Source organism: Chiloscyllium plagiosum, unplaced genomic scaffold (genome assembly GCF_037043375.1).
Source record: "Chiloscyllium plagiosum isolate Xiang-an unplaced genomic scaffold, Cpla_swu_hap1 HiC_scaffold_1, whole genome shotgun sequence".
Classification (NCBI taxonomy): Eukaryota; Metazoa; Chordata; class Chondrichthyes; order Orectolobiformes; family Hemiscylliidae; genus Chiloscyllium; species Chiloscyllium plagiosum.
The window spans coordinates 32,103,376-32,128,718 of NW_028270139.1; the positions used below are offsets into that span (position 1 = coordinate 32,103,376).

The 25,343-nt window shown below is 42.3% G+C and overlaps 1 protein-coding gene across 9 annotated transcripts in view; it reads right to left on the reverse strand.

Annotated features, from left to right (window-relative positions):
- prdm5 (PR domain containing 5) overlaps positions 1-25,343 on the reverse strand; it is a 351,179-nt gene that overhangs the window by 292,806 nt on the left and 33,030 nt on the right. For 7 of the 9 annotated variants that reach the window (XM_087988179.1, XM_043696639.2, XM_043696605.2 and 4 more), the window contains one exon: positions 1,288-1,456. In XM_087988179.1, the coding sequence (XP_087844305.1) occupies positions 1,288-1,456 (169 nt within the window). Of the gene's footprint in view, positions 1-1,287; positions 1,457-17,298; positions 17,359-23,915; positions 24,079-25,343 lie in introns of those variants that run through there. The other 2 variants (XM_087988124.1, XM_087988148.1) reach the window with 2 other exon arrangements.

The window sequence follows — 25,343 nt, forward strand, 5'->3', positions numbered from 1 at the left end:
AGTTCCCATCTTTTTCAGCAAGGCTAACTTTCAGTTTCCAAAATAGATATCGATGATTAGAATAGTTGGGGAGGCTATGGTGCAGTGGTAAAGTCATTGAACCAGCCATCCAGAATCCCAGGCTAATGATCTGAGGACATGAGTTCAAATCCCACCATGTCAGATGGTGAAATTTGAAACCAAAAATCATCTAGAATAAAAAAAAACAAAGCTAGTGTAACGGTAACCACTGTTGGTTGTCTAGTTTACTAATGTCCTTCAGAGAAGCAAGTCTGTCCTTACTTCATATAGCCTAAATGTGATCCAGACCCAGACTCCTAACTACCCTCCAGCAATTAGGGATAAGTAATAAATGCTAGTCTTGTCCATGATGCCCACATCCCATGAACATACAAATAAAAAGCATAATCTCCACAACGAGCAGAAATGGGACTCAAAATATCAAAAGTTAAAAGACAAGAGAATCAAATAAGTAAAACTTGTCTTTATATAAAGTGCTTCACACCTTCTATGATATAGCTAAGTGCTATGACAGTGTCTTTAGAAGCTTTAATAAATAGCTTCCTTTCTTTGATCCTCATGAGGCAGATGTTGGGAACCCACGTAACAAAGGGGCCAGAAATTGGGATAGGATACTTTTCTACTCAGTTAAGGCCTCTTATTTGATGCGTCAACAATTTTTGATGAAGGAATGTGGATGCTTCCTTCACCTGTTCTTTTTCCATCCCAACATCCCTTGCATCGGAGTGGTTTTCGGAGTTCCGACCAGGGACCCTGTCTATGGAATCAGAGTATGTTTGCTTGCATAAGGTCAGATCCATAACTTGGCCTCACAGTGTCGTATACAAGTGAATATATGGTCTACCAAAAATCAGGAGCTCCTTATCCTCCTCCAAATTCTTGGTGAGCCTACAACAATCCCCCAAAGCTAAAGAACAGTGAGATATTACTCTCAAAACACAATGCAGGAATTAACACATTTGCAATGGACTCATTCCAACAAACTGTGCTGCTGGAATGACTGTGGATGATTGTATCAAAAATGGTCCAAATAGATATTCATAAGATAACCTACATTTGCAGATCAGCACAGTGCAATAAACCAAAACTTAATACTCCCCTCTCCATGTTTAACAAAGTTACCAACATTCCAGCAAAAGTTACGCTGAATTAAAGTAAGGCATGTAAAACCAATAATGATCTAACTCAGAAGGTTATTGTGATATATCAGATTGGGGCATAGAAGGTAATAGATGTGGATTTTGAAATGTAGCTTATGAAAATTACCTTTGTCGCCTGATGGCTGAAAATCTTTGGAATTTTCTTCGTCTTTGCTGACTACTTCCTCCTCTTCCTTTTCTTCTATTTCCTCCATCTCACTATCTAAGAAACCGATCAATAACTCGTTGTCTGTTTCAATGTCATCCACAGCCAAATAGAAGATATTTTCTCCTTCCTGAAAGCAATGGGAAAATGAGCTGTTACTTTGGTTTGATCCTGCTCGGATCTACAGCATTTCACAATAGTTGGCCTTCATCAATGACAAAATTAGTTGAAGCGCGGACAATGAGAACTCAGCACTATTTGGATTCATATTGATATAAGAGTAGTGGGGGAGAAGACAGTTATCTCTCCATATTTTCTGGTGACTAATTCCGACTTGCATATCTGATCAAAACCAGGCCTCTGTACTTGCACAGAACAATTTGGAACCACAACACAGAACACAATAGCTTGATCGACTATTAACAGAAATTAAATATTCTAGAATGGACTGGTTGCACTGGAGTGTCAGCAGCAGTCATTCAAGTTAAGGCTTTTACGCAGATCGTGATTATATCTATGAGAAAGTAATTACTTCAAAGTACTTTCAATAAAGACAATTATGCAAATGCTAAAGTTATAAAACACAAGACTGAATCTCAGTTTTAAAAAAAAATACTTTTCTTGAGTTTCATGGAGGGTTGATCATAGTGAGGTGTAGTGAGTTTTCTTACACCAACATCTCAAAGTCACCTCATTGACTGTGTACCACATTCCTATGGTGTTCCACTCACCTGATGTTAGCACTTGCCACTGCCAGAGCATTCCAAAATTCCAGACACAGTTTCCAAATTTAAAAAAATATCAATGTGCACTCAAACTGGTGCCCTGCACAGTTTGTGATGTTTGCCCCAGGACATGGTAGATCAGGTAAAATTAGTGGAGAAAGTAAGGGCTGCAGATGCTGGAGATCAGAGCTGAAAATGTGATGCTGGAAAAGCGCAGCAGGTCAGGCAGCATCCAAGGAACAGGAGAATCGACGTTTTGGGCATAAGCCCTTCTTCAGGAATGAGGAAAGTGTGTCCAGCAGGCTAAGATAAAAGGTAGGGAGGAGGGACTTGGGGGAGGGGCGTTGGAAATGCGATAGGTGGAAGGAGGTCAAGGTGAGGGTGATAGGCCGGAGTGGAGTGGGGGCGGAGAGGTCAGGAAGAAGATTGCAGGTTAGGAAGGCGGTGCTGAGTTTGAGGGATTTGACTGAGACAAGGTGGGGGGAGGGGAAATGAGGAAACTGGAGAAATCTGAGTTCATCCCTTGTGGTTGGAGGGTTCCCAGGCAGAAGATGAGGTGCTCTTCCTCCAACCGTCATGTTGCCATGGTCTGGCGATGGAGGAGTCCAAGGACCTGCATGTCCTTGGTAGAGTGGGAGGGGGAGTTAAAGTGTTGGGCTACGGCGTGGTTGGGTTGGTTGGTCTGGGTGTCCCAGAGGTGTTCTCTGAAACGTTCTGCAAGTAGGCGGCCTGTCTCCCCTATACAGAGGAGGCCACATCGGGTGCAGTGGATGCAATAGATGATGTGTGTGGAGGTGCAGGTGAATTTGTGGCAGATATGGAAGTGTCCCTTGGGGCCTTGGAGGGAAGTAAGGGGCGCACAAGTTTTGCATTTCTTGCGGTTGCAGGGGAAGGTGCCAGGAGTGGAGGTTGGGTTGGTGGGACGTGTGGACCCGACGAGGGAGTCACGGAGGGAGTGGTCTTTTCGGAACGCTGATAGGGGAGGGGAGGGAAATATATCCCTGGTGGTGGGGTCCGTTTCCTTCTTCAGGAATGAGGAAAGTGTGTCCAGCAGGCTAAGATTCTCCTGTTCCTTGGATGCTGCCTGACCTGCTGCGCTTTTCCAGCAACACATTTTCAGGTAAAATTAGTGCCCTGCTTTGTGAACAGGGACTTGGAGGTCTTAGTGGATGGGTGGTGCCCAGGAAGGACATTCTCTTTATACAGGATTGGCAGAGGAGGCCACAACACCAGACCCTGCTAGCCTGGAGTCGGAAGTTGCTATCCTGGGTTCAGTGCAGTCTCACGTATCTGGGGGAGCACCCAGCAGTAAAGGAAGGTGGTCAATATCTTTCTTTGCTCTGCCAGGGTAAATGTCAACATCTTTTATCACTGTCTTCCACTGCATCTTCCTCCCTCCCACGCTCCACCACTCCCACTGCTACCTGCAACATCTCCCTCATTTGCTGTTACTGTCCCAAACACGCCAGACCCTGCATGGCCTGCTTATCTCTTACTCATTGTCTCCAACTGATTAACTTGACTGAGGACCCCTTCGACAGTGAGACATGGCCATTTAGATGATGCATGTGAAGTGTGTTTGACGCTTACACTGCTGCTGTTTTACTGACATTGCACTGTGTTGTATAGAAATCTATCCACCCCTTGGATGGATGACTGGTGAAAACCCTAACAAGCTGCCAAGGTTGACTTTGGTTTGTGTTTCAAGGCAAGACAGGGCAAAATTAAGATGCTATGTGTATCTCAGTTGCCACAAAGTGAACGAGTACTAAAAGAACAAGTGAGGTGCCCTGAGATGCAAACTGGCCGAGTCTGGAAGCTGGATGCCATTCCTGTGCACAAAGTGTTCTTGCATTCCAACAATAGGTGCCGGTGCACTCCAAAGTCCAACACTGAAATGCAGAACCAAGTGTTAATGGATTAGATATATGCTGTGACGATGAAGTGAGCTACTATGGGTTGGCTGGCAAGGTCCACAAACATGGAGTGCATTGTGTGTGTTTGTTTGTTTAAGGAAGAGCTCATATAGGGTTGAGAGTTTTAATCAGTAGTGTTGCATGCAGTTTGTTTATAACAGTTTTGGTCTGCTTATCTATGGCAAGATAGACGGCCATTGGGGGCAGTCCAAAGAATGTCCACTAGGTATGGTGGAACTTTTCTTATGATGGGAGGTTGAGTAGGTTGTACACATTGGCGTCTTAAAAAAATGCAATGACTTCACACTGAACACAAAGAACATGAAAGCAATACATCAGCTTCCCACTCGCAAAAAATCTCATGTTGCTTCTGTTAAAATTGGACGGAAATGACAGATCAACTCTACTACTCTGCAGTATGCAAAGATTCTGTCTTTAATACATATAAACTAACTAATGTAGTGAAACACATTAAATTGTCCACATTAAAATATTTGTTTAGTAAATAAATATTTTAATGTGGACAATTTAATGTGGAAATAGTTCTGTAATTCTCTTACTAGAACACCTTACATTCCAGGTATGCAGAGGATAAGAATATGGCTATTTGAGACCTTATCAGCTGCAAAAATTAATTGTACTTTTAATTTTCAATGTTTCCAGTTACAGAAACAGGAAAAATTAATGAGGTGATAAAGTAAACCCAAAATAATGCAGCAATAATGAGAAACAAAAAACATGTTTTTGCTGTTTGGCAAAATCACATGCTGTAAAATCTTTACAGATCTGACAGACTCTGTAGAGTCAGAAAGACAGTTAATGCACATTAACTTTAATCTTCTCTTTCCACAGATGCTTTCAAACCTCCTGAGGTTCTCCACCATCTTTTTTTATTTCAGATCTCCAGCATCCAAATCCTTTGCTTTTACTTGAGTAGAAACAACATGAAATGTATATCACTATGACATAAAAAAAGTAAGATACATGTTTCCAGCTCTAAGCTTTTATTTTTCAATTGTGAAAATGTGCCAAAAGCAAACATTTAACTTGAACTCTTATTTTGTTCATTATATTGAGCTAAAAATAATACAAGTTTCCCCTTGACATTTTGAACAGCAGGTGCTTGAGATCCTTTCTGTGCTACAAGAGAGGAATAAGTGGTGATCAGACAATATCAATATGAAAAGTAAAACAAAAATTAAATGCACCACTCTCATTTTTAGTTCTACTCATCCACTGGGTCTTTACAGCAGTGAATACACTAACGCAATTCAGAGATTGAGATGCTTGTGCATTTGGAATTACCAGTGGAAATTGGCATATCAGTCAATAAATGGTCACAATATATAACTATATCCTGCTTTGCAACGGATGGAGAGAACTACAATTATAAGAAGGTCCACATTCACAGGACATGCAACATCCATTCTTCTTGAGACTACTGCATCAATGATGTACACTGCAACTTTGCTATAATGGGACAACACAAGCAAGACTGCATTATAACCAAACTTCTTCAAAAGCAACAAGTTAGTAGCCAGAATATTTCAACAAACTAAATGAAAATAATCAATACAAATAAATAAAGTTATTTTTCTTCTGGTAACAGAAATGTGAAAACTTTACCCTGTCACATTCTGTCAGAATTTCAGAGCTTCTAACAGACTCTCTCACTCCATTCTTTGAAACGCCCATGAATTGAGAACTAATCGATTCAGACTCTCTTCAGTCTGAGTGCTGTACTCCCTCCATCACCAAAACATCGTTCCTCAGAGAAGGAGACCAAAACCATACAACTTCAAGTGTGATTGCACCAAGGCCCTGTATATTTGCAGCAAGACATCTCTGCTCCTGTATTCAAATTCTCACATTACAAAGGCCAGCATGCCACTTGCCTTCTTCACCTGCAAGCTTATTTTCAATTTCTGTTGTTATCAGGATACCTAGGTCATATAGCATGTCCCCCTTTCCTAATTTACTATCATTCAGACAATAATCCACCTTCCTGTTTTTGCCACCTACCTCATATTTATCCACATTGTACCTGCCGTGCATTTGCCCACTCACTCAAATTGCCCAAACCACACTGAAGCATTTCTGCATTCTCCTCACATTTCTCACTCCCCCCAACTTCATGTCAACTGCAAACTTGGAAGTATTACATATAGTTTCCTCACCTAAATCTTTAATGAATATTATGAATGGCTAGGGTCCTAGCACTGACCCCTGCGGTACCCCCCCCCCCCCACCCTTGTCACTGGCTGCCACCCAAAGGGAAAAAAGATTTGATTATTCCTACATTTTTGTTTCCCGTCTGCTAATCGGTTCTCTATCCACACCTGTTCATTACCCCAATCCCATGTACTTAAATGTTTATGTGGGATCTTACCGAAAGTCTTCTGAAAGCCCAAGTAAACCGCATCCACTGGCTCCCCCTTATCAAATCTACTAGCGACATCTTCGAAGAATTCCCGTCAATATGTCATGCATGATTTCCCTTTCGTAAATTCATGACGACTCTGCCCAATCATGTCACTGCTCTAAAACTGCTATGAAATTTCCAGCTTTCTCCCAACTGCCAATGTCAGGTTAGCTGGTCTGTAATTCCCTGTCTATCTCTTTCTGCTTTGCTAAATAGTGGACAGCATTCCATTTGTTTTTTTTAACCGGTTGTGAGAGCTTGGGAAGCCCGTACACAGCAGTGACTTCCCAAACTGGAAATCAATGCTGCAATCGGTGTGCTGACGCTGAACATCAAGCACAGAAAGTCTGAGCATATGCACACACAACAAGGCAAGCAGCTCAGAGGGAGCATTGACTGAGATACATGTAGCATCTTAATTTTAGAATTTAGAATTAGAATCCCTACAGTGTAGGAACAGGCCCTTCGGCCCAAAAGGTCCACACCCACCCTCTGAACAGTAATTCACTCAGGCCTATTCCCCTACCCTACATTTACCCCTGACTAATGCACCAAACCTACACATCCCTGCACACTATGGGCAATTTAGCATGGCCAATTCACCTAACCGGCACATCTTTGGATTGTGGGAGGAAACCAGAGCACCTGCAGAAAACCCACGCAGACACGGGGAGAATGTGCAAACTCCACACAGACAATCGCCCAAGGCTGGAATCGAACCTGCGACCCTGGTGCTGTGAGGCAGCAATACTAACCACTGAGCCAACATTAGCCACCCTCCAATCCATAGCAACTGGTCCACAGTCAACAGAAACTTGAAAGATGATCACCAGTGCATCCATTATTTGGAGCTCCACTTCCTCTGGGAGGTAATGATTTTAGGAGACAATTACAATGACAAAGCTTTAATTGTTCCCTTAAGCTTGACTAATAAGAACAGAGAAGATAAGGTACAAGTTCTGTAAACTCCAGAGGGAACTGAAACATCTCAAAATACATTAAAAATTCCCCTGTAAATACTTGTGTAAAAATGTCAATACATACTTTCAAAATCAATTGAGATTAGTTGTCACTGTTAATAGCCAATTTCATTTTAATTTCATGTTAGGATGGAAAAACACCACTTGATATGGAAAACTAATGGTTCTGAATTCTGCTTTCTCAAGTAACAATTCCAAAAGTAATTTTGGGGGGAGGGAGGGGACAAAGAAAGAGGGAGATAGGGGCTCAGCAGACCCCTAAGCGGACACCCCGCTGCCGGAATCTGAGTCTTTTTGCTCAGTTAAATATGGAGTGTCTTTAGAGCCACTCTAGTTGTCCCCTACCCTTGTCAACAAAGGCCCTCAGACTCGTTTTGTTTTGAGGGACACTCCCAGTCACCAATCCTCACTGGATTAATGCCAGCAGTGGTAAGCAGAGAACCTGAATGGTCCTTCAGGCTGCTTAAAGGCCTCAAGTGGGACAGGAAAGTCGCTTAAATCTGGCGAAGGTGCTGGGGTTTGGGCAAGTCACCACAATGGCAAATTAAAGATCCTTGCCACCTCTGGAAATGAAGTTCCCATCCACAGTGAGAACCATCAGAAGAATTCACACACTGCAAAAACCGAGAACATTGTTTTAGGTTAGGCCTTCCTGGATAGCCAGGATGCACTGATCTTGATGCAATCTACCATTCCCTCCAACACTGGACATAACATGGAACACAGCAAGCAGGCTGCAACCCTATAAAGGCAGTACTAACAACTCTGCACAAACACACTATACCCAAATATAATAAATCTTTTCTGAAAAGTGCTAGCTTTATGAACTTTGAAAAGTTGTTCTTCATGGCTGGCAATTTTCTAGGTGTTCAGGACTCTGATGGCCCAACTGTATCCAAATGGACTGAGGCTCATATCCAGATGACATGACCCGGGAGACTTGCTGGCACTGCGGAAGGTACTGGAGGAGGGACCGCTGAGAAAGGAGATCTGCTGAAATCCCGAGACAGGCCAATAAAATGTACTCCTGCTATGCCACAGGAAAAAGCTTCAGCATTTCAGTTGATCTAGACGTAATCAGAGAGCAGAAATCACATAGTTCCTTCAGAGTTCCAGTCCATTGTGCCCAACAGGCTCTCTTGAATCTCCCTGGAAGCCGAAGCTGTAAGGTGTACAAACACAGTTGCTTATTTAGAGAGCCTGGTGCAGCGTCTCTGGACACTACCCTATTCTCCAGTGATAGGCACTGTCAGGTTATAACAGGACATGACACCATATGAGTTCACAATCTACCTGAACTTTCAGCAATAGTATCTCAAATGTTTTGTACACCTTCTAATTCTTTGCCGCTGCTTGTGTAAAGCCAACAAACTTTCCTCGGATGGCTGGTTCCACCGCGCGCAGCCCAGAAGAGGAAGGAGAAGGCCGACTCTGAACAACGGTAATATGGGACGAGTTATTAGTGGACTTTTGTGAAACCGTACCTCAAGAAGAGTATAAATCTTGAAGAAAGAAGGGGGTTTTGTAAGGTGAAGAAGAGTCAGAGTGATGGAGATGTACATCACGGAAACAGACCCTTCCATGCTGACCAGATTTCCTAAATTAATCCGGTCTTATTTGCCAGCACTTGGCTTATATCCCTCTAAACCCATCCTATTCATATACCCATTCAGATGCCATTTAAATGTTGTAATTGTACCAACCGCCACCACTTCCTCTGGTAGTTCATTCCATACATGCACCACCCTGAGTGAAAAAGTTGCCCCTTAGATCTCTTTCATATCCTTCCCCTCTCACCCTAAACATATGCCCTCTAGTTCTGGACTCTCCCACCCCAGGGAAAAGACCTTGTCCATTTCTCCTATCCATGCCCCTCATGATTTTATAAACCTCTACAAGGTCACCACTCAGCCTCTGACACTCCAGGGAAAACAGCCCAGCCTATTCAGCCTCTCCCTGTAACACTTCAAACCTGGCAACATCCTTGTAAATCTTTTCTGAACCCTTTCAAGTTTCACAACGCTTGCAAACAGACAGTTCTTAATGTTACAATGATTTGAAGTAAAGCTCCAGCTCCAACTGGGCATGTTGCAAACTGGGTTTGGGATAAAAACAGAGAGAAAGTAGGCTTGATGTTGCTAGGATATAACAAAAAAACTGTAACTTCAGTCTGCACACTCAAATGGTCTTTATGACCCTCGTGACAAGTACAAGTTGTAGAATATTAGTTAGCTTGTATTATTTTGTTAGAACAAAACCATGATGTAGATGGAATTGCACTAAAACACAAAATCATATAACATGTGGTGGAATATGTGGGCCAGACTACAAAAAAAATGAACCGCTGCCTTGTGTTGACACAGAGCTGATTCTGCACCATCCAATGCATTGAGGAACGGCTGCTGTCATAAGGATGTTTAATCACATTCCTCCAGTGCTTATTCACAGACTTGGAGAAAGCGGAAAGTCTGAGTGTCATTTAACAGATCAGTTTCTCAGGAATAACTGGATTTTCCGGAGGTTACTTTGAATTTGTCTCGGTTTATTTGATTTCAAAGCCATGTGCTGATTTGCATTACAAAGGACAATGTTAAAACCTCATGAACGGTTTATGCAAATCTGTTCAGCTATCACATAATTAAAGATCGTTAACCAGCCTCTGTGTTGTGAAAACAGTCATAAAAATCACTGGCCAGATGAAAGTCCGGTAATAGTTTAATTAACTTTGCTGGATCTTAATCAGATAAACATTGAGATTTATGGCAACATTTGGAAGACTTCATTAAACAAACATTGCTGTTTTATTGGAACTTGGTGCAGCATCCTCCCAGGATACCCTTTCCTCAAAGCTGAAGTGGTGAACCACTGTTGCTGGGACAGCTGCTCCCATATGTGAGGCTGTTTGAAGTTCGTTTGGGGAACTTTTCAAGAGAGAGAGAGCAAGAGCGGGGATAAGGATTCCTTTTATAAGTCCCCAATAACAAATGTGCTTTTCTTTTGCGACATGTTCGGCTGTCTCGGTTTGGTTTAAAATCAGACAGCAATGTTGAGGATGCACCGTTGTGTGAATTTGTTTATGGAATGTCTCACAAGTTATGAAAATTGTACTGCTTTTCAGACATTCACGTGCAAACAACTCCCTGTCTCCATCCGCCATTTTATTTCAGTATGTTTCTCATTTTGTGGCATGTTTTTCAGGCATTCTTCGCACTATCATCAAAATCATTGTGTTTTTTCTAATTTCTGTCAATTTAAAGCATCGGGTGTAGGCGTTTGGACATCATCTTGTTGCTGTACAGGACATTGGTTAAACCACTTTTGGAATATTGTGTGCAATTCTGGTCTGCTACCTAGCGGAATGATGTTGTGAAAATTGAAAGGGTGCAGAAAAGATTTACAAATATGTTCCTAGGGTTGGAGGGTTTGAGCTGTAGGGAGAGGCTGAATAGGCTGGGGCTGTTTTCCGTGGAGCGTTAGAGGCTGAGGGGTGACCTTATAGAGGTTTATAAAATCATGAGGGGCATGGATAGGGTAGATAGATAAGATCTTTTCCCAGGGCGGGGGGAGTCCAGAACTAGAGGTCATAGGTTGAGGATGAGCAGGGAAAGATTTCAAAGGAACCAAAGGAGCAACTGTTTTATGCAGAGGGTGGTGTGCGTATGGAATGAGCTGCCAGAGAACATGGCGCAGGCTGGAACAGTTACAACATTTAAAAAGACATCTGGATGAGTATATGAATAAGAAGGATTGAGAAGATATGGGCCAAGTGCTGGCAAATGGGACTAGATTAGGTTGGGACATCTGGTCGGCCTGGACGAGTTGGACTGAAGGGGCTGTTTCCGTGCTGTATATCTCTATGACTCTAAGTCAGAGTTTCCATTTCCATAAATTCAAATGTAGTGGTACAATAGGTCCTCATTTGGACTCCAAATTTGAAGACATTTTGACTTAACTTCACGTTTTTAATGGGGTCAGTGTGTTCACCATTTTGGAGTGGCCCTCCTACTTGCCATTGACCTTCTGCTGACCACCTCTCCTGTTGCTGGCCATCTTTGCCACTCAGTGCCAACCCTCCAGCTTACAGCCTAGCTCTGTGACCTTGCAGCAACTCAAAGCTGCCCTCACTCCATCTTCACTCACAATGAGCTCCCAGATGAGGGATGCAGGAAGCAGGAGGTTTGGCCAGTGGGAGAATTAGACAGCACAACTGGCAGTGTGCTGGAGAGTTCGGGCTGTGGGCTGGCTGGTTGGGGAGATAGCCAGGAGGCAACACTTAGAGCTGGCATAGTTATTTTGTATTTCTAAACTCATCTTTAAAAGTTTTGTTTACATATGTTGTAATTCAGAAACGCGCAGTGATTAACAATAACATAACTAACATTTTAATGTTTCTTTCTGATGGGAAAGGTGCCACGGAACCATACAAAAGTTTGTCAATTGGTTGTAATGGAAAAATTGATTCCTTAACTATGTCTCATTTGAAGTTACACTTTTCATAAATACAACCAGAATGTTCAGCAGGAATTACCATCTTGCAAATCAAACAGCATGATACAAAGTGTTGGGATTAGTGATGGCACCAGAAATTCTTTGGGACTGAAATTTACTCCCCCGCAGTTTGAAGATGCGGGCATCCAGAATTTGAGATCATCCAAAACTTTGCTGTCCTAGCTTGCACTATGTTCACCTCATTACCTCTGTTTCCTCAATCACACACAGCCATGACTTAACTGTGAGTCAATTTCATAGGATTGCGTCAGAGAACACAACGCCACTGAGTGGCGGTGGTGGGAGGGGTCCTGACCGTTCATAATGTGCTTCTGAATGCAAAATAGGCTCCAAACCACAAACCTGAACCACATGAACTGTTCTTGGAATTTAACAGTAAATAACTCACTGTTGGAAACTGAATTTTTGCCTCCTGCTCAATTAAGTTTCCCCAACTGCCCTTTTAAAAACAATGAGATTTCGCCTTTATATATATATATGGTCTCAATTAGCTATGTGATTTATCTCCATTGCCAGGGCAGAACTTTAGTGCACAGCAGAATGGAATACATGGCATTCCATCAACCTGTAGCCTATGTAAATTGAGCAGTTTAAGGAGGTAGCCTTTAAATGGAAACTGATGCATATCTCCCAATGGCACACTGAAAGGAGAAAGAAAGGAAGGCCAATCTAAAATATCTTCCAAAAAACATTCAACACAATTGACAGAAGTAGCAGGAAAATCCCGACCAGTCATGAAGCACACTTTTGTCACAGAAAAGGTCAATTACATTCAGATGACCTCATTGTACACACAAACTTAGACCCAGGTATCCAGACCACACACTCAGAAAACAAAATTATTTTATATTTTTGGCAGCCAGTGGAGTTTATGAACTTCTGCACCTTGTATGTTAATAATAATACCCAAGTGTGTTTATCTCCTTTCAGTATTCAGACATACTTTACAATTTCATGCAAGAGAGTGGTGTGTGTATGGAATGAGCTGCCAGAGGGAGTGGAGGAGTCTGGTACTATTACAGCTTTTAAAAGGCATCTGAATGAATAAAAAAGGTTTAGAGGGATATAGGCCAAGTGCTGGCAAATGGGACTAGATCAGTGCAAGATATCTGGTCAGCATGGACAAGTTGAACCGAAGGGTCTGTTTCCGTGTTGTGTAACTATGACTGGTGTCTGTATTCAGTGATTACTGAGAGTACAATTTATCAATACCATATTATTGTACTACACTGCTCAATTGGCTCAAGTAATGACTCCAACACTGAATTGTCTATTTTACTACTGATAGGCCTGTGCAAGGCTTAAACTTAAAGATATCATGTTTACCAAAATGCTTCTCTCAGATTTCTACCTATTTATTTGATTTTTGAAGGTTGTTTCCATTAAAATGCCAAAAACTGACATTAGTGAGTAGAATTCTCTGATTCTAATTGCTTCAAAATTGTAATATTAAGCAAATCAAAAGTTAAAAGGAACTTGCACTTCCATCTCTGCACTTTTCCTGGTCTTCTATGTCATGCAAGCTAAGTAAATATAGGGCATCACTTAACATGTAATCTTTCAAATATCTCAAATACATTAAAGTTTTTGTAACTCCTCAAATATGAAGAGACAGTATTTGTTAAAGAAACAGTTACCTTGATCATTGTACACTGAATATTTCAGACTGTGTATAAATTTGGTACACACCATTTAACATTGAGAAATGAGCCTGAGTTCTCCAATTGGCTCGACGATAAATAATGTACATGATCATAACAGACCTCACAAGGCAAGGAGATTCAAGATCATTACCCAAGCCTATTTTGATTTATCTGTCTCAGCTGTGGTGACCAGCTCTATGTTTATAACCAAAGGAAACCTGCTCCTCTCATAAAACTGTCATCAATATTGTGCTTAGTACCGAGATGCACTTGCTACTCTTGTAGCGAGGAGGTAAGCTAGTTCTGCCAAAGCTTTGTTACCCATGTTCTTACACCACTTCCAGCCTTTGCCAGCATTCTAGCAATGAAGGTTAACATTTTGGCTTATAAGGGTACAACAGGGGTTTCTCTTCAGTTTCATTTCATGGTGAATATGTTACCCCATGGCAGCTGCAGACATTATTCAGTGGTAAGAGTGTTTTTTTTTAAACTTGTTAGGGGAGTCTAATAATTGCACAGTAGACTCTATACCTGAATATTATGCAATCAGTGAACATCCCATTTACGATGAAAGGAAAGTCATTGATGAAGCAGCTGAAGATGGTTAGGCCTAGGAACTACCCTGAGGAACATCTGCAGAGATGTCCTGGAGCTGAGATGACTGACCTCCAACAACTATAACCATCTTTCTGAGCACTAGACATTATTCCAACCATCAAAGGTTTTCCCTAAATCCCATTGACTCATGCTTTGTTTGGGCCCCTTGATGCCATACAGTCAAATGCTGCCTCAATATCAAGGGTTATTACTCTCTACTCTGGAATGCAGCTCCTTTGTCCATGTTTGGAGCCAGGTAACACTGACAGACTCAAACAAAGCTCAGTAAGAAAATTATTGCTTTGCAAGTGCCAATTGATAGAACCGTGAATCACTCCTTCCATTACATTGGTGATTGAGAATAGACTAATAGGATGATGATTGTACTGGTTGAATTTGGGCTGCTTTTGGTGCACTGGAGTTACATGGACAATTTTCCACACTGTAAGGTAGATAGATGCCAGTGTTGCAGCTGCATTGGAACAGCTTGTCAAGGGGAACAGCTAGCTCTGGAGCACAAGAATTGAATACTACTGCCTGAACATGGTCAGGGCTCAAAGTCTTGGCAGTGTCCATCACCTTAAGCCATTTTTTGCTTTCACATGGACTGAGTCAAATTCATTGAAGTCTGCATCTGTAATGTTGGGCATCTCAGGAGGAGGTAAAGATAGATAATCCATATGAGACATTCTGGCTGAAAACAGATGCAAATACTTCAGCCTTATCATAGAATCGCTATAGTGCAGAAACAGGCCATTCACCCCAACAAGTCGACACCAACCCTCTGAAGAGTAACCCACTCAGACTCATTCCCCCTAGGTTTACCCCTGACTAATACATCTGATTTACACATCCCTGAACACTATGGGCAATTTAGCATGGCCAATTCACCTAACTTGCACATCGTTGGAGGAAACTGCAGCACCTGGAGGAAACCCACGCAGGCACAGGGAGAATACGCAAACTCCACACAGACAGACAGTCGCTCAAGGCTGGAATCAAACCCGGATCCCTGGTGGTGTAAGGCAGCAGTGCTAATCACTGAGCCACTATGCCACCCATCTTTTGCACTGATGTGCTGGACTCCCCATTGTTGAGGGCGGGAATTTTGTGCAGCCTCCACCTCCTGTTAGATGTGTAGTTATCCACCATCTTTCCCAACTGGATGTGGCCTGACTACAAAGCTTTGATCTGATCCATCACTGCTGCTGGTGGCCTACAGTAGCTCATATATGTCTACTCTTGAGTTGTTAGAGCTGTTCAAAGTCTGTCCCATTTAGCTTGATGATAGTATGGCATATCACAGGAGAAGGCATTCTCAATGTGAAGGTGGAACTTCATCTCCACAAGGACTGTGCAGTGGTCACTCTTACCAACACTGTCATGGACTGATTGTATCTGCAGTTGGCAGATTAGTAAAGACAAGGTCAAGTATGCTTTCCCCTCTGGTTATTTGCCTCACCACCTGCCACAGACACAGTCTAGTAGCCATACCTTTTAGAATATGATTAGCTCAATCAGCAGTGCAGCTGGACAGCCATTCTTGGTGGTAGATATTGAAATCCACCACCCAGAGAACATTCTGTCCTCATGTCTAAATCAGTAAAGAAAAGTTAAAATGTGTTTTGTCATTATTTGAGAACATTAACACGAAACTAGTGACTGCGATGATCTTGACAATATTACTCGATTTAAGTACAAGGAATTTTTGTTTGAGAAGTTTTGCAGAAGGGCTTGTCTCCTTCAGATAATAGTCTGATTATGATGAATGGAGAAAGTGAGGACTGCAGATGCTGGAGAGTCAGAGTCGAAAAGTGTGGTGCTGCAAAAGCACAGCAGCTCAGGCAGCAACCGAGCAGCAGGAGAGTCGACGTTTCGGGCATAAGCCCTTCATCAGGATTTTGGAAAAGCACTTATGATACGTGGCAAACCACGTTTTGTATTCAATATCTATAAGCTGGAGCCAGAGCCTTAAAGACAGTGAGTTAGAAATTTAAGGACAAAATACAGTCAGAAATTTGCAAAATTCGTACAGAGAAAGGAAATTGTGTTTGACGTGGTATAAGTTTCAACTTAGGTCGAACTAAATTTTGAAAACCATAGAGAGGTAAACATAAATTCTGTAAAAAATTGTTTTGTGGGGTTCTGCTGGTAATTTGGTATTTTTTTAGCAAGAAGAAACTGAGATACTCCTGTGTGACTTTACCATTGCTGTTGTCAATAATAAATTGAGCAGACCATACCATTTAGAAAAAAATAGTCCATTATCTTCAATTTGCCTGTTTTGCATTCAGTAGTACATCAATTTTTGCTATCTCTTTATAGTCATCAATCTCTCCCTATCAATTTAACCCTTTGAGTCCAAAGTTATGAACATAGTATGCCGTTCATCCCCTCTGGACTGATTCTACGACTGACCTGCTAGTGGCCTCAACTCCACACTCCACACTGCCCTGGTAAATTTCAACTCCTTTGTTAGTCAAGAATCCATCTAGTTCTGCCTTTAAAATATTCAATGACCTGTCTCCACCAGTGTTTGGGACATAGAGCTCCAAAGAACCATGATGGTCTAAAAGAAAAAAAACTCATTCATCTTGAAAAGGAGACTCCTTATTTTTAAAACCATGTCCCCTAATTCTAGCCTCTCCCATAAGGAGTGTATCTTTTTGACACCCACCAATCTTACATGTATCAAAAAGATCACCTCCCATTCTTCTAAACTCCAATGAATGCAGACTTAGCCTGTCCTAGCTTTCCACATGACTGACACCTGCAATGGTATGTTAAGTGAACCTTCTCTGAACTGCTTTTAGTGCATTTACATTTTCTTTTAAAGAGGACACAGTACTCCCGAGATGCAGTTTCATCAATGCCCTGTACAATTGCAGCAACACATTCTTAACTTTCTATTCCATTCCCCTTGCAATAAACAGCAAGCTTGCAATCACGTGTTGTTCCTGCATGCTAGTTTTGTGATTCATCTATCAGGCCACCCAAATTCCTCTGTAACTTGGAGTTCTGTAATCTCATTCTATTTAAAATAATACTTTTTCTATTCTTCCTCCAAAATAAACAAGTTCACATTTACCCATATTGTACTCCATCTGCAATTTATTTTTGCCAACTCACTTAACCAATTTATATACCTTTGCAGACTTCTTATGTCACTTCAAAACTTACTTTCCCACCTATCTTTGCATCAGCAGTAACTTTAGCAACCGTACATTAGGTTCCTTTATCCAAGTTATTGATGTAGAGGGCAATTAAGTGAGGCACAAACACTGATCCCTGTGGCACATCGCCGGTTACATCCTGCAAAGACAAAAACAAACCATTCATGGCAACCCTCTGCTTTCTATTAGGCAACTAATCCACTATCCGTACTAATACATTACCCACTACACCTTAGTTTAGATTGACTTAGTAACCTTGTCAAATACCTTCTAAACATTCTACTTTGCACATTACTTCCTCAAAGAATTTTGGTGTATTATCCAAATACTTCCCTTTTGCAAAACAACACTGATTCTGCCTGATTGCAATAAGATCTTCAAAGTAACCTGCTACTAATGGTTTAACAACAGATTCCAGTATTTTCCCTCTGCCATACCAGTCTGTATTTCCTGCTTTCCATTGAACAGAGGAATCACATTCACGGTTTTCCAGTATGATTAATTTTTTTTCGAAGTTAAATAATTTTGGAAAATTAATATCAATGCATGTATAATAATCAGCAGATACTTCTAGTAACACCCCAGAATGCAGTCTAGCAGAGCTATGGAACTTCTCATGATTTTAGTTCCAATGACTTTCCAATAAAACCTAACCAATGAACAAAACCAGTGTGTGTCCATGGTTCCAATAACGGGTCTGTTTACATCTGATGCATTCATCCTTTCTAGTGCTAGCTTTTATAACTAGCTACCAGTATTGTCTCTACCAGATCATTTCTGTTGTAGGAAACTGCACTATTATTGTGAACCCCTCCTCTTGCTCATTCTCTCCTCTTGGCCTCAATTCACATCCTCTTTAAAATTTTACAAACACAAAAATACAGTCAAACCTATCAGCACTTGGGAATTAAAGTTAAGCAGTACACCAGTAATGTCGTTCCCACACACAAAGGACTATTTGTTATTCAAAAGTGACAGTCAGCAGAGCGGCCGCTGGTTACTGACAATAATAGATTACACGCCAACTTCTGTAAGGAAACTGCATTTTAAAACATGCAAAGGAGTCCGAGCATAATAACAAATAAAATCTGACATCATGAGATCAGAATCTCAATAGTTGTAGAAGGCAATTTTTTTGCATTCATCATGGGATGAAGGCATCACTGGCTGGACCAACGTTTGTCCTTGAGAAGGTGATGGTGAGCTGCCAGTGGTAACTTCATGGGGCCATTTTACAGTACACAATGAAGGCAAAAAATCCTCCATGCTGCGTTGGTCCAAAGTTGATGGCAAATATCTGTGCATTCTATAAAAGTCTGGTCAACTTTTCCTAAACTGACCAGATTACTAAAACAATATTCATCCACTAGAACAATGTCATCTGAATATATTTAAATACAGCAAATACCACAGTGTTAACAACTTTCTGCATAGCACGGTAAGTGTCAAGTATCTTGAGGTAAGAGCCATTCAAAATAACAACTGTCCATCTCATTTTATAAAACACCAACATGTTTTAGCATTATTTTGCCTCTACTTAATAAGCATTTAAAGTAGATCAGTGATTGTTACTATAACAAAGAGGAAAGACTTACTTCTTGCAGAAGGTTGTACACCAATGTGCTATATCAAAGGCAGAGTGGGACACTGGAACATCAACTGTACGTGAGGCTTTGATATCACACAAGTTATTATCAGGGGTATCAAAGAGACACCAGGGAGATATAAACCAGATAAACAAGCATGGATCACTCTCAAGCACCATAAGAATCTCATTCTTGCCTACCCAGCCACTCAGGAGAAAGTGAGGACCGCAGGTGCTGGAGAGAGTCAAAAGCATGGCGCTGGAAAAGTACAGCCGGTCAGGCAGTGTCCAAGAAACTGGAGAGTCGACCTTTCGAGCATAAGCTCTTCATCAGGAATGTGAGGGGGCTGAGAGATAAATGGAGTGGGTGGGGTTTGTGGGGGGGGCGGGGGGGAAGGTGGCTGGGAATGTATTAGGTACATGAAGGTGGGAGGTGATGGTGGTAGGTCAGAGCGGAGCTGATAGGTGGGAAGGAAGATGGACAGTTAGGACAGTCAAGAGGGTGGTGCCAAGTTGGAAGGTTGGATCTGGGATAAGGTGGGGGGAGGGGAGATGAGGAATCTGGTGAAATCGACATTGATTCCGTGTGGTTGGAGGGTTCCAAGGCGGAAGATGAGGTGTTCTTCCTCCAGGCGTCGGGTGGCTAGGATTTGGCGGTGGAGGAGACTCAGCACTTGCATGCCCTTGGCAGAGTGGGGGGGGGGGGAGGAGAGTGGAGGTGATCAGCCACAGGGCAGTGGGATTGTTTAGTGCACGTGTCCTAGGAATGTTCTCTGCAACATTCTGCAAGTTGGCGTCTAATGCAGAGGAGAACACACCGAGAGCAACAGGTACAGTAGATGAGGTGTTTGGATTTGCAGGAAAATCTCTGTTGGATGTAGAAGGATCCTTTGAGGCCTTGGGGGGAGAAGGTGTGGATGTAGGTTTTACACCTCCTGCCGAGTCAAGGGAAGGTGCCAGGAGTGGAGGGTGGGTTGGTGGGTGGGGGGTTGAGGGGTTTGGCAGGGGAGTGGTCCTAACGAGGGAGTCATGGAGGAAATGATCTCTGCAGAACGCTGAAAGAGATGGGAAGTGAAATAAATCCCTGGTGGTGGGGTATGACTGTAGGTGGCAGAACTGGCGGAGGATGATGCGCTGTATCCGGAGGTTGGTGGAGTGGAAGGGGAGGAGCGGGGGGAGTTCTGTCCTTGGTGTGCTTAGAGGGGTGGGGTACAAGGGCAGAAGCGCAGGAAGTGGAGGATATGCACTGGAGGGCATCATCGACCACATGGGGGTGGGGGAAGACTGCAGTCCTTGAAGTAGGAGGCCATCTGGGATGTTCTATGGTGGAATTGCTCCTCCTGGGAGCAGAAGCAGCGGAGGCAGAGGAATTGAGAGGAAGGGATAGCATTTTTACAGGAGGGACAGTGGGAGGAGGTGTAGTCCAGGTAGCGGTGGGAGTGGATAGGTTTGAAGTAGATGTCCATGTTGAGTCGGTAGCTGGAAACAGAGATGAAGGGGAAGCAGGTGGCCGAGATGATCCAGGTGAACCGGAGGTCAGGTAGAAGGTGTTCATAAAGTTGATGAACTTTCCAACCTCCTTGTTGGAGTACGAGGTGGCACTGTTACAGTCATTGGTATAGCGGAGGAAGTGGTGGGAAATGGTGCCGATGTAGCTGCAGAAGATGGACTGTCCAAGGTATCTGACAAAGGGGCAGGAATAACTGGGGCCCATGCAGGTGCCCATGGCTACCCTTTTGGCCTGAAGGAAGTTGGGAGGATTCAAAGGAGAAATCGTTGAGGGTGAGGACCAGTTCAGCCAAATGAATAAGTGTGTTGGTGGAGGGGAACTGGTTGGTTGGGTGGGAGAGGAGGCAATGGAGGTTTGGAGGCCTTTATCATGGCGGATGGACGTGTCGTGCCCAGGGACTGGATGCCCCTGGTGAAGATAAGGCATTGGGAGCCAGGGAAACTAAAGTCATGGAGGAGCTGGAGGGTGTGGGTAGTGTCCTGAATGTATGTGGGGAGATCCTGAACCAAGAGGGACAGGACAGTGTCAATAAGTGCGGAGAGAGGTTCGATGGGGTTGGAACAGGTGAAGACAATGGGTCAACTGGGCCAATCAGGTTGGTGAATTTTGGGTAGGAGGTAGAACCAGGCAGTGCGGGGTTGCCAGACTAAGAGGTTGGAGGCTGTGGATGGGAGATCTCCTGAGGTGATGAGATTGTGGATGGTGGTCAGTGATGGGAGGTGAGGTTGTGGTCAAAGGAGCAGTAGGAGGTGGTGTCCTTGAGCTGGCATCTGGCTTCGGCGGTGTACAGGTTGGTGTGCCAAACTACCACTGCATCCCCCTTATTTGCTGGTTTGATGTTGGGGTTAGTGCAGAGGGATAAGAAGGCTGCACGTTGTGAGGGTGAGAGGTTGGAGTGGCTGAGAGGGGTGGCCAAGTTGAGGTGATCAATGTCATGGCAGCAGTTGGGGATGAAGAGATCCAAGGCCCCAAAGGATTCTTCCACATCTGGCAGAGATTTTCGTGCCCCTCCAAACAGCTCATCCACTGTGTCCATTGCTCTCGATGTGGTCTCCTCTACACTGGGGAGACAGGACACCAACTTGCTGAACAGTTCAGGGAACATCTCTGGTACACATGCACTAAACAACCCCACCGCCCACTCCGCCAAGGACATGCATGTCCTGGGCCTCCTCCATCACCTAATCCTAGCCACCCAACGGCTGAAGGAAGAACACCTCATCTTCCTTGGGACCCTCCAACCACAAGGAATCAGTATCAATTTTACCAGTTTCCTCATCTCCCTTCCCCCCACCTTATCCCAGATCCAACCCTCCAACTCAGCACCACCCTCTTGAACTGTCCTCCCTGTCCATCTTCCTTCCCAGCCAACTGCTCCACCCTCCGCTCCAACCTATCACCCTCACCCCACACCTTCATCTACCTATCGCATTCCCAGCTACCTTCCCTCAGCCCCACCCCCCTCTCCCATGTCAGAGCCACCCCCCCCCACCCATTCCTGATGAAGAGCTTTATGTTCAGAATGCTGACTCCCCTGGTCCTTGGATGCTGCCTGACAGGCTGTGTTTTTCCAGTGCCCAGCCACTCAGCTGGACAAAACAGAAATGCTTTTGGAAATCTCAATGTGAGTAAGTAAATAAATTGGAAATAAAATGAGCAAGTTGATGACCACTCTATCAAGGCATAATGGATTTTAAGAACTATTTCTTCGAAATGATGAAGACCTCCAAAAATATTAGAGCCCAGATTAAGAAAAGGCTGATGTATATTACAATATCTCCATTTGAGTTATCTAAATGCTGAGGATTACCGTTGATCAGAAGCCGAACTGAACCAGCCCTGTTACAAGTGCAGGTCAGAGACTGGGAACTTGGCACAGAGTAGTAACTCACCTCTTGACTTATCAAAGCCTGTCTACCATCTACAAGGCAAAGTCAAAACTGTGATGGAATACATGCCATTTAGTGCACCTCTTATGAGAGGCATTTAATAATAGCCATGCCATCATTCAATATCCCAGTGATTTTTCTTAAATTAGAGAAGTCTCAGATGTGGCACAGTTATAAATGCAAGAAAAACTTAAATTTAAATTCCTACTTGACCTTGAATTAATTAATCTCAGCCAGTTGGTCTCAGGGCTAAAAATGACCTGAAAACCCCCCCAGCTAATAAAAGGGAAAAATATATTAGCTAGAATTCAAACTCCTGGCCACAATCCAGTAGCCCCAGCTGAAACATTTACAAAGAAATGTCATGTAATATGTTAATAGAATGGGTGTGATAACCCACTCTACTAACACATTGTTGATGCTGCCATATGTATGAGGAGGACAAAATATTCAAGAGTATATCTGATACCTGAGGGAGGAGGAAATAAAATTAATTGAAAGGGAAATCCTATTTGGAAAATCTAAGCAAAAGCAATATGTACCTCAAGCTGTGTGTGTAGGCTGGAAGAAAGAACCGCTCCAATGTTAAAAACAACAGTAACCAAAGTAAAATAGTCACAATCTTTTAATCCCCAACAAGGTAAAAGTTAGTACAGTAAATTCCCATCAGTTAAAGCATGCTAAATGAACCACTTCTATCTGTAGCAGATGCTCTGATTCACATTACATTATAGGTTTCTTAATATGAATTTGTCATCACAATAAAGTGCCCAGTGTAGCAAGTACAATATGCAAGTGAGGAGAGATACAGTCAACATCAATATCAGACAAGTAGGATTGATGGTCTTGGAAGTTTAATGATTTCCTCATAAAAAAAGTAAAAAAAAAGGTAAAGGATGTAGAACTGTATCCCCTTTAATAGTTCCCCTGCAATAAATCTCATACATTCCTTTGACAGCAATTGTAGCAGGACCCTCAGAGGTCGCAACAGAATTGCAGTCTTGGAAAAAAAAATAAATTGGTGTGTCGAGCTGACCAGCAAATGCTGTCATCAGCTCATCTGTTGTACTCTTAAAGGGAATTTTTCCCTAAATTTTGCTAGTAATTTTTATTGCTTTGAAATAAATAATTGATTTTTCTGAAAACTATCATGTAAATGCAAGCTGTCATCTTTGAATTACTCTCCAAAATGTTAATTTATTAAGCTGCTTATCCAAACAGGCCTTTGCTTATTTTTTTCCATCCAGTTTTTCACTCATCTGTGGAATGGAGATAGTCCAAAATGTGTAATTTGTCACTGCTGACTAAGACTATCTTTAATCTTTCAGTAAAAGTAATCTTTCTATAAAGAGCCAGTCTTTAACTTCTAACTAAATACTTATGTCATTAATCTTTAGAATTTCATTACTCTCGCTTGCAGGGAGGGCTTTTCATATGGGAGGTAGCCAGGCTCCAATGAGTCAGAATGGTAAAGTACTATATGGATTAGTTCAGAAATCAAACAGTACATTCACAAATTTAAGAACTGCCATTATGGTTTCAGTTATCAATCTTACCTCTTGGTGTTAACAAAAAAGCCGAGATAAACTGTACTTTTACCTTCAGTTTTCTTTTAAAGCAACTCTTATCAGATACTTTACCTGCAAATTAGTGAGAATGAGCAGCTCTCATTGTGAAGTATTCTTCCATTGCACTGGGAAGCTGTACATACACAGACACACTCAGTGCAAGCAAAGCATATAATGGTCCAAGCTGTTCCAGTGCTAGTTTATATGTTGTAGGATTATTCACAAATAAACACTGCTGTGGAACAAAACAAAAATGGTGGCAGACAACCTGAAAGAACATGTATATTCCTCACAAACTGAAGGCAATTTGATATTCCATGGTTCTGGAACTGGAGAGCTTACAAACTCAAAGGTTATGGCAGTATTGCTGGGCAAATGGTTAGATAATGATAAGCAGGCTCGGGCACAAGGGTTTTTCTGTGGCAGAGAATTCCTCAAGCTCACCACTCTCTGAGTGTAGAAATTTCTCCTCCTCTTAGTCCCAAATGGCCCACCCCATATCCTTAGACTATGAGGCCTGGTTCTGGACTCCTGGTCATTAGGAACATCCTTCCTTCATTTACTTTTTGTCTAGTCCTATTAGAATTTTATAGGTTTCCATTTCCCCCTCATTCTTCTAAACTGCAGTGAATATAGTCCCAACTGATCCATCTCTCCTTATATATCTTGCTATCCTAGGAAGCAGACTTGTAAACCTTTGTTGCAATCTTCACGTGCAGGACATCCTTCTTCAGTTACAGAGTCATAAACTGTCCACAATACTTCAGGTCCGAGTAATAAATGAAATAAATGGCACAAATAGAGGTTAATGGGTACGATCTTACAACCATTACAGAGACATGGTTATGAGGAGATCAAAGTTGGGAGCCACAAATTCAGGGGTATGTGACTTTTTGAAAGGACAGGAAAGAAGGAAAATGCACTGGGGTAGCTTTGTTAGTTCAAGGTGAAATAAGTACAACAGCAAGAAATGATCTTGGATCTAAAGAAATAATCCATATGAGGGGGATAGGAAATAACAAGACAACAACAGCACTGGTTGGAGTCGTCTATATGTCCCTTAAGAGGAGCCATACTGTTGGACAGAGAATAAGTCAGGAGATAATGGAGGCATGTAGAGAAAGGAATGCATTAAATCTGAAACAGACACAAAGAATTCTGATGAAACTCAATAGATCTGGCAGCATCTGTCATGAGGGAAACAGATAATGCTTTTGCGTTTGGTAGGCTTCTTCTTCAGAACTCAGCCTGGTTAACCTAGAAAGTTAGGGATAGTGTTGAGATGAAGCAAAGAAAATCATAAAACATGGCAAAGATTAGTGGTAAGTCAGAAAATTGTGAAAGTTTAAAAAGAACAACATTAATCTGGTTAAAGTAGAAGTAATATAAAAATGGACAGTAAAAGCTTCTTTAAATAAGAAAGAGGGAAGCCAAAGTAAACATAGGTTTAGAAAACACTTAGAAAATGTAACCTGAGAAATAATAATGATCAACCAGGAA